The sequence below is a fragment of the Heterodontus francisci genome, chromosome 30 (assembly GCF_036365525.1).
Source record: "Heterodontus francisci isolate sHetFra1 chromosome 30, sHetFra1.hap1, whole genome shotgun sequence".
Lineage (NCBI taxonomy): Eukaryota > Metazoa > Chordata > Chondrichthyes > Heterodontiformes > Heterodontidae > Heterodontus > Heterodontus francisci.
The window spans coordinates 53,122,559-53,134,996 of NC_090400.1; the positions used below are offsets into that span (position 1 = coordinate 53,122,559).

At 45.2% G+C, this 12,438-nt stretch overlaps 1 protein-coding gene across 4 annotated transcripts in view; it reads right to left on the bottom strand.

Annotated features, from left to right (window-relative positions):
• The window catches only part of LOC137346793 (multidrug and toxin extrusion protein 2-like), a 47,185-nt gene extending 36,350 nt beyond the window's left edge, over positions 1-10,835 (bottom strand). For 2 of the 4 annotated variants that reach the window (XM_068010654.1, XM_068010657.1), the window contains exons 1-6: positions 10,368-10,835; positions 7,295-7,396; positions 6,034-6,102; positions 3,676-3,824; positions 1,823-1,865; positions 130-174 (exon numbers count right to left, since the gene is read on the bottom strand). In XM_068010654.1, coding sequence (XP_067866755.1) covers positions 130-174; positions 1,823-1,865; positions 3,676-3,824; positions 6,034-6,102; positions 7,295-7,396; positions 10,368-10,502 — 543 coding nt within the window. In that variant the 5' untranslated portion in view covers positions 10,503-10,835. The remainder of the gene's footprint in view (positions 1-129; positions 175-1,822; positions 1,866-3,675; positions 3,825-6,033; positions 6,103-7,294; positions 7,397-10,367) is intronic. The other 2 variants (XM_068010656.1, XM_068010655.1) reach the window with 2 other exon arrangements.
• Between the last annotated feature and the right edge of the window lie 1,603 nt (positions 10,836-12,438).

Here is a 12,438-nt window from a genome sequence, read left to right on the forward strand (position 1 = left end):
CAGGTCTGGCAGCATCTGTGGAAAGAGAAGCAGAGTTAACGTTTCGGGTCAGTGACCCTTCTTCGGAATAAAAGCTAATATTACTACCCCAACATTCCCATAACTTACTAACGTCTGGATTACGAGTACCTGATTCTGTAGGTATCGGACCTGAAGCTGGTACAGAAAAACTGCCTGTGGGAACAAGTAGTACAGGATGGTTAACAAACAGCTGGAGAGAAAAACACCGCTCACAACTCCCACTGTCATTGCCTGGCCGATAATCAGTGTGTGAGAGAGAGCAAGAAAGAGGTAGAAAGTGAGCAAGTATAAGGAGAGCAAAGAGAAAGGGGGATGAAAGAGAGGGGGAGAGAGAGAGAGAGAGAGAAGTGGAGTAAGAGAGAGAGGGAAGAGAGGGAGCAAGAGAGTGAGAGGGGGAAAGAGAGAGGGAGATAAGGGAGTGAGAAAGGGGGGGAGAGAGAGACAGAAAAAGAGAGGGAGATAAAAGAGCAGGGAGGGAGAAAGAGGGAAGGGGGAGAGAAAAAGACCAGAGATAGAAATGGGGAGTGAGAGAGAGGGGGAGAGGGAGGGGAGCGAGAGGGAGATGAGAGACGGAGAAGGGAGTTCTGAGGGAGGGAGAGAGATGAGAGAAGAGAGAGAGGGCAGTGATCTCTGCCTCCCTCTCTCTTTCTCTCTCCCTCCCTCTTCTCCCTTCTCTCTCTCCCCACTCTGAATCTGAACTCACTCTTTGGGCAGTGGACACTCCCAGCACCAGCTTGGCTGAAAGCCACAGCACTGTAGGCTCAAGTCCCGACACTTCAGTGCGGTACCGAGGGAGTGCTGCACTGTCGGAGGCACTAGGTGAGATACCAAACCCAAATCACAGCCAGCTGGACGGTAAAGACCCTGCACCACTATCTGGAAGAAGAGCTGAAACCCACCCACTCTCAAGGTTAACAATCCTCCCTCACACCTTTAGTACCTTCGACAGGTTGACTGATCATCGTGTTGCCATTTGTGGGAACAAAATCAGAAACCAGAGGACACAGATTTAAGATAATTAGCAAAAAGAGCAGAGGGAAGATGAGGAAAACATTTTTTTTTATAAGCGCAGCAAGTTATCATCTGGAATGCGCTGCCTGAAAGGGCAGTGGAAGCAGATTTATTAATAACTTTAGAAATTGGATATATACTTGAAAAGGAACAGTTTGCAGGGCTCCGGGGAAAGAGCAGGGGGTGTGGGACGAATTGGATAGCTCTTTCAAAGAGCTAGCATAAGCACGATAGGCCAAATGGCTTCCGTCTGTGCTATATTATTCCCTGAAAATGGTTGCCACATTCGCCTACAAAGATTGCTGCTTTTCAAAATCTCTTTGGGACATTCTGAGAGATGTGATGAGAAGTTTTACAAATTCAAAGGCAAGTTCTTTTTTTCCTACAAATCCATTCAAATTGCATAGCGCATCTCTGCCATATGCTGGTAAGGAATTGCACTAAAGGGAAAAATATTCCCAATGATTTTGGCTGGAAAATGAGAAAGGCCATTCAGCCACAGATAGTACAATTTGGATCAAACTCACTTAAATCTCCTGGAGGAAGAGAAGAGAAATCAGCAAAACTTCTCATATTCTGCACTGACCCTTGTCTTCCAGGCACAAGACTTCCATTGTCCCAGCAACAAAACTGAATTCAATCCATTATGGAACATATAGTAGGTAAGGGAAGGGGTTGTTCAACACTCATCGACAATGGATCCTACAATCTGAAATTTGCAAGCAAAATAATTCCTGACAAGTATGTACCAAAACTCCTACAACACTAGGAGAGAGGAATCAATACTCACGGGAAGAGCAGGAATAAATATCTTCACATAAAGCTGACATAACCTGGAACAGAAGTTCAAACATCAATACACGCGCCCAACAGCTGGCTGTTAACAAAATATTCCTGGGAGCCCCCAGAATTTGCGGGAAACTTCTGCCGTTGTAACGGCGCTTCTGTCGCACAGAAGTCCCGGGATACTGCAGCACAAGTGAATTATGCCACATACACTCAGTCCCATAAATTTCCTGGAATTTTTGCTCTGCTCAAAACCGTGGAAAAGTTGCTCATCGTAACCTCACCATGTCTACAAATCAAGTCAATAGCGAAGGGAAATTTCCTAATTTCCTCCATTTTCAACCCACTTACATTGAAAAACAACGATGCAGCTGAATGAGTCATGTGTGCAAAATAATTGATTGGAGTAAAATAAAATTTTTGTTCTTTCCTGGCATATTTAATTTGCAGTTAAAACCCAATGAAACACAAAAACCCCATCGAAACACACCTTTGTCTTTGTGCATTATGTTTAGTGTATACTGGGTGCAAGTTCACAAAGGAGCCCCCTTCATCGATGAAAGGGAAAGTGGGGGGAGAAATACATTCAGGCTTGGTTTGGGGCCCAAAATGGTCAGGAAGCTCACCGGAGCCTGAGGCCTATCTGAAAATAGGACTCCGGCCTCAGCTGAATGATTGTGGTAAGCTGCAGGCACTGTATTATTCCCTGAAAATGGTTGCCACATTCGCCGACATGGATAGCTGCTTTTCAAAATCTCTTTGGGACATTCTGAGAGATATGATGAGAAGTTTTACAAATTCAAAGGCAAGTTCCTTTATTCCTACAAATCCTTTTAAATTGCATAGCGCATCTCTGCCATCTGCTGGTAAGGAATTGCACTGAAGGGAAAAACATTCCCAATGATTTTTGCTGGCAAATGAGAAAGGCCATTCAGCCACAGATAGTACAATCCGGATCAAACTCATTTAAATCTCCTGCAGGAAGATACCAGCCCACTGATTATTCATCTCTCTGGATCAATTTAGGTGGAAGCAGCTTGTCCCTCAAGTGGTCCCATGGGTGGGGGTGAAAACATGAGCTGGCAGCTGGTCATAGTAGCTTTTTAATATTCTTTGTTGGGATGTGGGTAACAATGGCTAGGGCAGCATTTGTTACCCATCCCTAACTGCCCTTGACAATTGAGTGGCTTGCTAGGCTGAGGGCAGTTAAGAGTCATTGCTGTGGGGCTGAAGTCACAAGTAGGCCAGACCAGGTAAGGATGGCAGATTTCCCAGTGAACCAGATAGGTTTTTACAACAATCAATGATAATTATCCTGAGACTAGCTTTCAATTCCATTAATTAAATTTAACCAGCTGCCTTGGTGGGATTTGAACCCATATCCCCATGGTATTAGCCTCCGGATTACTAGTTCAGCAACATTACCACTATGCCACCATCTCTCCACCCTATACAGCCAACAGAGGCACTCCTGCTCCTCCTCCAGGCTCCACATTCAAATGGTTAAGTTAAAAAAGCAAAACAAACATATCTTAACAGCCTCCAACGGTCCCATTAAGGAACATTGGCAAGACAGCGGAAGGAACCAGAAAAAATCTGCGTGGCATTGGCCCAGCACCTTATCAAATTTAACCAGAAATAATCTAATTGGCTGTGAAGGGCTTCGTGGTGAAAAGAGCTGTGAACAGTAAATGCAAGTCCTTCCAACACATCAATGCTCCACAGGTTTTAGAGGATATCAGCCAAAGAACAATGGAAGCTCTCTGATGGCCCAAAGTGATGTAACCAGCACTTTACTCTTTAAACGTAAACACCTTCTATTAAAGATGTTGGTTAGAAGTCGGAAGAGCATCTGACCTGGCCACCTCGGGGTGCTGTTTGGCACCCAACAGGATTTTTTCCGTGTTAATGAAGAGGGCCCAGCACGGGCAGCAGAAGATAATGAGAATAAGGATGCCCCGTTGTAGAATTACTCCGATCCGCTCCAGCTTCTTGCTGCCATAAGTCTGAAATGAGATTCAGGTCGTTCTGTTCAGTGCCAAAATCAGAAATTATTCATAAGAACATAAGAAACAGTAGCAGGAGCAGGCCATTCGGCCCCTCAGCCTGTTCCGCCATTCAATAAAATCATGGTTGATCCTCAACCTCAACTCCACCTTCCTGCCCAATCCCCATATTCCTCAATTCCCTTAGTGTCCAAAAATCTATCGATCTCATTCTTGAATATACTCAATGACTGAGCACCCACAGCTCTCTGGGGTTGAGAATTCCAAAGATTCACAACTCTCTGAGTGTAGAAATTTCTCCTTTCTCAGTCCGAAATGGCCAACCCCTTAACCTGAGACTGTGACCCCCTAGTTCTAGACTCTCCAGCCAGGGGGGAAACAGCCTCTCAGCATCTACCCTGTCAAACCCTCAAGGAATTCTATACGTTTCAATGAGGTCACCTATCATTCTTCTGAACTCCAGAGAATATAGGTCCATTCTCCTCCATCTCTCCTCAAAGGACAACCCTTTCATCCCAGGCAATGAGGAAAAGGCCACTTTGCCTGTCCTTCCACAGACCATTCAACTCAAAAAGTCTACTGCTGATTTCACAACATTCACCCATATTAACACCTGGGCTGCTCCTTTAATGGTCCCTGCGGTGTCAGCCTTGGCTTAGTTGGTAGTGTATGCACCTCTGGGGCAGTAGATTATGCGTTCAAGCCCCATTCTGACACTTAAAGCATGCAATCCAGGCTGACCCTTCAGCACATTACTGAGGGATTGCTGCACTGTCAGAGCTGCTGCCCTTTAGGTGAGATACTAAATCCAGGTCACATTAGGCTACTGGGTGGGACATTGAAGATCACATGGCTGATATTTGAAAAAGACCAGGGAGCTTTCCTGGTGTCCTGGCTAATAGTCCTTCCCCAACACACACCACAGGGACTAAACACAGATAGACAGATAGTTGAATGATGGGGAATGGAGGCCATGATTGTTTGCCCCAGCATGGACCAGATGGGACAAATGGCCTGTCTCTGTGCTGTAAATTCTATGCAATACGTAACGGGAACCACACGTAACAAATGGAAAGCACAATAATTATTGCAGAAACATTTTGAAGGTGTTTATTCGCTATATATTTATTACATTTGAATTCAACATCCCAGCCAAGTGATCAGACGGAAGTGAGAAGCAAACCCTTCACCGAAACCTGCTGCCAGGCGGGAACAGCACACCACCGGGCAGAGGTCACCGGCACCAGGGCATTCACCCACTTTCTCAGACACAGGGGCACTTACGTGGGTCAGTGGTGGGTGAACTTAAATAGAAGGCAGGGAGAAATAACTTTAACATAAAGGCCTGCTACCCGACCTGAACCCAACATGTGTCGGATTCGGGTGGGGTCGGGTCAGGTTGCACTTCCGGCTCCGGCATTCGGGCTCGGGTTGGGTCAGGCCGGATCGGATACGCTCTATCACCACCTCAGGTAAGTGATTTTCATGTTAATTTACTTTTTGGACTTTAAAAGTGGTTTTGTTACAGTTATTTTAAGCTTGTGCAAGTAAGGAACAAAGTGAAAAACGGAAGGTAGGTTAACGGATGGTCGGGTCGGGTCGGGTCGGGTGCAGGAAAAAATGGAAGGACTCGGGCCGGGTCAGGCTCAGGGTTGGATGGGGTTCTGTCGGGCTTGGGTCAGGTCTCATTTGCAGACCCGAGCAGGCCTTTACTTTAACATAGAAGAATGTTTAGGACTCACGTCACCTCATAATAACTGCCCGATCGTTTTTTTTAATTACAAATGAAAATACGATAGCTCAGGTCACTGGAAATTGTGGTCTAGAGTCATGTGACATTCTCTGTGCCATCCCCTTACTGCAGCAAGTGTGTGGGGTTAGAGTTCACAGGTCAGTTTGGGGCGAAGTGGACCCGCTCAATCTCAACCTTTTGGATGGGACAGGCTCTGCTGTTTCCCCTTTACTGCATCAGGACCATTTCTTAAATTGACTGCAGTGTCTGGGACTCAAGCCTTTCCTGACAACTCAGTCCAGAGCCTCTATGTAAAAACAACCTGTTCAATTGGTGCCCCTAACAATCCTGAATTCACACACACGCATCCTGAGAATAGAAACAAAACAGGTCAATGGCTTTGCGAGCAAGGGGAACATTTTCTTGTCTTTCACCACACGTGTCCCATTGAGACAACTCTCAGTGACAGAGGTTTACCTGTGACATCAGAGTGTCGCACGCCATGGATAGGCCAGTTCCCACGGCAACACCCGTCACGCTGATCACCTAAGCCACCATTTTGGAAAGGGAGGGAGACAGGAGAGAAAATTAAAAGAAAAACAAACCATTAAGAATAGTCACAGTAGTCATCCAGCTGCCTCCTCACCCACTTTAGATAACGTTTCCATGTCAGAGTGCACAGTGCCTGCCCTGGTCAGGTCATTGAACTTTGTTGCACCACTGAGGAAGTGTCCCTGTGACAGTGAATTCCGTTTCAGGCCAACAGGAGCCACACTCAGGCAGACATCTGAATATTTTATTTTGCAGATTCTTAAGAATGGGGATGGGTTTTTTGCATGCGTTAGAAACCCAACGAACCAAAAGCAAGACAGATTGAGATCAAGACCTTTCCTGTGTTGCAAAAAGCCAGCATCAAATGCAGGACCCGCCAAAAGTTCAGTGTCTAAACCCCGGCACCATGAACCTGGGTCCTTCAGAGAGGTGAAACGTCAGTGTCGAAACCATTGCTTCGTGAACCCAGACCCTGTGAGAAGCAGCTAGATGTACAGTAGCATAATGGTTATGTGGTTATGTTACTGGACTAGTAAGCTATAGGCCTGGATTAATAAACCAGGAGACCAAATTGCACCACAGCAGCTGGAGAATTTAAATTAAATAAAAGTATGGAATAAAAAAGCTAGTTTCAGTAATGGTGTCAATGATTGTACCACTTGCTTCACTAATGTTCTTTAGGGAAAGAAATTTGCCATCCTTACCCAGTCTGGCCTATATGTAGCTCCACACCAACATTAATGTGGATGGCTCGTAACCGCTGTCCGAAATGGCCTAGCAAACCACTCAGTTGTATTCAAGAAGGCAAGAAAAGCAACTAGGGATGCACAATAAATGTTGCTCTTGCCAACAATGCCCACATCCCATGAATGAATTTTTTAAAATATAAAATACTGCAGATGCAGGAAATCTGAAATAAAAACAGAACATGCTGGAAACACTCAGTAGGTCTGGAGTGAGAAACAGAGTGAACGTTTCAGGTCAATTACCCCCAACCCCATAAGAGGTGAGAGATTAGTGTCAAATCCAAGTCCTTCCAAGAGGCGAAAGTTCAGTGTCGATCAACCAGCTGCTAAATGAAGAGACTTTTATAGGAAAACAGGATTTCTGAGAAAACAAGAATTCATTCTGTCCCATCCACCCACCACCCAAGGGTTAATTGGTTCAATGAATGCCTGGTACCTACCGATGTAGCGAGTGACACAGCACCCAATTCATATTGGCCGAGGTGTCCACTGAACGCAGAGCTGATAAAATTAAGGCTGTAAATCATCACCTGTGACAGAATCTGACAAAGAACTTACATTAAAATGAGTTGGAAGTTCACAAGACTGACGACAAAAGATGGAGACCTTGTAGCCTGTGTTAGCTCACGCATCTATGGAAAAGAAGCCCTTCCATTAGCAGCAGGAGGAGGCCACTCGGCCCCTCGAGCCTGCTCCGACATTCAATAAGATCATGGCTGATCTGCTCGTAATCTCAACTCCACATTCCCACCCCCTTCCTTATTATCTATTATCTTATATAGCTTGATTATCCAACTGTGTCTCAACGTATTCCAAGGCTGTTGCTTCACCATCAGATCTCTGGGCAACAACCATATAATTGGACAGACGCACCATCATTGAACCTTCACACTCTCCTGTTCATTAAACCGTCACTCTCCCCATTCAATGAACTGTCACTCAGCCCACGTTCATTAAACCGGCACCAGTGTTCATTAAACCATCACTCTCCCCCATTCATTAATCCATCACTCTCCCCCATTCATTAATCCATCACTCTCCCCCATTCATTAAACCATCTCTCTCCCCCATTCATTAATCCATCACTCTCCCCCATTCATTAAACCATCACTCTCCCCCATTCAATGAACTGTGGCTCACCAGCGTTCATTAAACCATCACCACCGTTCATTGAACCTTTACTTTCCCCCATTCATTGAACCGTCACTCTCCCCTGTTCAATGAATTGTTACTCGCCCCCATTCATTAAACCATCACTCTTCCCCGTTCATTAAACCGTCACTCTTCCCATTCATTGAACTGTGACTCGCCCCCATTCATTAAACCGTCATTCTCCTGCGTTCATTAAACCGTCACTCTCCTGCATTCATTGAACTGTCACTTGCCCCATTCATTAAACCATCATTCTCCCCGTTCATTAAACCGTCACTCTCCTGCATTCATTGAACTGTCACTCTCCCCCGTTCATTAAACCGTCACTCTCCGCTGTTCAATGAACAGTCACGCTCACACGTTCATTAAACCATCACTCTCTCCCATTCATTAAACCTTCACTCTCCCACATTCATTAAACCTTCACTCTCACACTTTCATTAAACCGTCACACTCCCCCATTCAATGAAGTCTCACTCGCCCACGTTCATTAAACCTTCACTCTCCCACATTCATTAAACCTTCACTCTCACACGTTCATTAAACCTTCACTCTCACACGTTCATTAAACCTTCACTCTCTCCCGTTCATTAAACCGTCACTCTCCCATTCAGTAAACCTTCACTCTTGCACGTTCATTAAACCTTCACTCTCTCCTGTTCATTAAACCGTCACACTCTCCCGTTCATTAAACCTTCACTCTCCCTCATTCATTAAATCTTCACTCTTTCCTATTCATTAAACCGTCACTCTCTCCCATTCAGTAAACCTTCACTCTTGTACGTTCATTAAACCTTCACTCTCTCCTGTTCATTAAACCGTCACACTCTCCCGTTCATTAAACCTTCACTCTCCCTCATTCATTAAATCTTCACTCTTTCCTATTCATTAAACCGTCACTCTCTCCCATTCAGTAAACCATCACTCTTGTACGTTCATTAAACCTTCACTCTCGCATGCTCATTAAACCTTCACTCTCCCCCGTTCATTAAACCTTCACTCTCCCCCGTTCATTAAACTTTAACTCTCCCCCGTTCATTAAACTTTAACTCTCCCCTGTTCATTAAACTTTAACTCTCCCCCGTTCATTAAAACTTCACTCTCCTCCATTTCATTAAACCTTCACTCTCTTCCGTTCATTAAACCCTCACTCTCTCCCGTTCATTAAACCGTCACTCTCTCCCATTCATTAAACCGTCACTCTCTCCTGTTCATTAAACCTTCACTCTCTCCCGTTCATTAAATCGTCACTCCCTCCCATTCGTTAAACCTTCACTCTCTCCTGTTCATTAAACCATCACTCCCTCCCATTCATTAAACCTTCACTCTCTCCCGTTCATTAAACCGTCACTCTCCTGCGTTCATTAAACTTCAACTCTCCCCCGTTCATTAAAACTTCACTCTCACCCGTTCATTAAACTTTAACTCTCCCCGTTCATTGAACCGTCACTCTTCCGCATTCATTAAACCTTCACTCTTCCCAGTTCATTGAACTGTCATTCTCCGCCGTTCATTGACCAACTCCTCCATTTTCCCTAGCTCTGTAACCTACTCCAGCCCTACAACTCTCCGAGAACTCTGCGTTCCTCCAACCCCGGCCTCATGCCCATCCTCCACTTCTTTCACCATACCATTAGCAGCCTCGCCTTTAGCCGTTTAGTCCCTAAGTTCTGGAATTTCTTTTCCAAACCTCTCCACCTCTCTCTCCTCTTTTAAGACCCTTCTTAAAACCTGCCTCTTTGATCAAGCATTTCATCACCTGACCTAATATTTCCTTCTTTGGCTTGGTGTTCACTTTTGTCCTGTTACGCACCTGTGAAATGTCTTAGGATGTTAAAGGTGCCATATAAATGCAAGTTGTTGTAAACAAGGAAGAAGTGAAGAAATTTATAAAACAGGGAAGACAAAGATTGAGTACTGATGTCACTCAAAGTAGTTCATAGGGTGGCCTTGTGGTGAACAATACCTCACAGGTAAATAGATTTTGATTGACTATCTAACCATGTGAGCAGCTGCAAGTTTCAGGAGATGGAAAACCTGCATTTATATAGCACCTTTCACGTCCTCAGGTTGTCCCAAAGTACTTTACAGCCAATTAAATATTTTTGGATTGTAGTCCCTGTTGTAATGTAGGAAACAGCAGTCATTAACGACCAGATAATTAGTTTGGGTCAGTAACTTTCTATCTTTATAAAGTTAAAATTTCCCCACGTGACAACTTCAAAGTCATTCATCATACTTGAGCCCCCTGAGACATTGCTGAGGGCAGCAATGTAATTGCAGGGCATTCTTCTGGCAGTCAGAGCAAAGCCCCCTGAGACAGGCGAGGACAAATATCGGTCTTAAAAACATTTCACTTACCAGAGGCCCGGCCAGAAGAAACAGCTGTTTGACTTCCTCCCGGACAACAGCTGGAATGCAGTGGAAAAGGATCCCACAACTAAACTTGATCCGCGTGACGTTCCCATCTGCTGATCCCTGTTCCTGGTCACCCATTTCAGTCTGAAAAAGCTCTGCCCAACGCGACAGAGGGTCAAAGCTAACACCAGCTCCTCGCAGCACCACAATCTGGTCTTTGGCTGGTGGTGAAGGGGGAGAGGGAGGAGGGGAGGCGAGAGGAAGGGAGGAGGAGAGAGGCAGGAGGAGAGAGAGGAAAGAGTGGCTGGAGGAGGATGTGGATAGCTGGGAGGAGGGATGTGGTCTGTTGCTGAAGGAGATGCAAAAAGAAAAAAAAGGTGCAGTTGGAAATCTGAAAGAAGATTCTAGAAGGGGCTACACCTGAAAAAACAGATTTGTCGCTTCTCTTTCAGATACTGATTGACAATCCAGCGTTTTCCAAGGTGGGTGGTTGGTCCCAGCACCTCACTATTGTCCTCTGGGTCAAACACGGAGCTAGTTACTGAACCAGACAGACAGCTTCCAAGGCCTAGCTCGACAGGGAAGGCTAGAAAGATTGGAACACTGACAGAAAGACTCGAGTCTGAGAGGAGATGCACTCCGGTAATTCAATCAGATTTAATTTTTTCTGCACATTAGAGGAAGCAGACACTAAGATCCTCTGATTCTAACAAATGGTTGTAGAGCGACAGCACGAGAGAGAGGAATTCAGTGCCTTCAACTAAACTAATTCCTGGGATGAGAGGGCTGTCCTATGAGGAGAGATGGGGGAGAATGAGTCTACCTTCTCAGAAGTTTAGATGAGAGGTGATCTGATTGAATCGTGTAAAATCATTAGTGGGTTTGACAGGGTAGATGCTCAGAGTTTGTTTTCCCCCTGGCTGCAGTGTCTAGAACTAGCGGGGGGGGAGTCACAGTCTGAGGATAAGGGGTCAATCCTTCACTCAGAGGGTTGTGAATCTTTGGAATTCTCTACTGCAGAAAGCTGTGGATGCTCAGACATTGAGTATATTCACAACTGAGATTGACTGAGTTTTGGACAATCTGGGATTCGAGGGATATGGGGATCAGGTGGGAAAGTGGTGTTCAGGTAGAAGATCAGCCTTGATGTTAATGAATGACGGGGCTGGCTCAAGAGGCCGAATGGCCTACTCTTGCTCCTATTTCTTTCGTTCGAGTTTTAAGCCATTTATGCATGAGCCTAGGCTTGAACAGTGGCAGCAGTGGATCAGGAGGAGTTACAATCTCCACTCGACACTGTCCTGGGATCCCATCTACAGCAATCAGGAGTCAGAACCAAAATTCCCTTCACTTTATCACAGATTCCGAGCTCAAACTAAAAGAAACATATTCTTTCAATAGGAATGAAATACAACAAGGGGAGGAGCGTATGAGGGAAGGGATCAGAAACTCAGGCAGAGAAACATCGCTTTCAGAACACAGGAGGTTTGCAGCCTTTTTGCGTTACACTGAAATTTAAAAAAAAATAAAATTCAGGTACGCAAAGGAGCTCAACCGCACTTTTGCACAACTTTGAACAAATGTGGCTTACTTTTGCTGAATTATGCCCTGTATTTTAAGTTGAGAATCTTTAAAGGAAACTATTAGTTTATAGTGAAGTGGGGGAGGTGGGCTTAATCCATGGTGAAGGGGACAGACTATTAAGTCTAACTGCCTTTTCCTGTTAACAATTCTTGTGTCCTGACTCAGCTCAGTCTGACACTGCAGTTCACTGTTAGGGGAGCTATGCGTGAAATGGGTCAATTTGCCTGAAGCCAACATCCAATAATGCCATCAATTGTTCGCTTTTTGAGAAGGGCTTTATTGTGTAATCGCTGTCGCCCAGTCATGTGCTGCCCTGCTGAGGACATGGTGACAAACAAGCTTACTATTTAAATAGTGACACGGCCCAGCAGTCACACTGAGACGCACCTAGTCCCCTAAAGAGGTTTCCCAGGAGCTGCCCCCAGTGGCTGAGTGGATAAGTCCACCACCTGGTGTGGCCCTGAGCACAGGCAGACAGAAGGTTCACAGT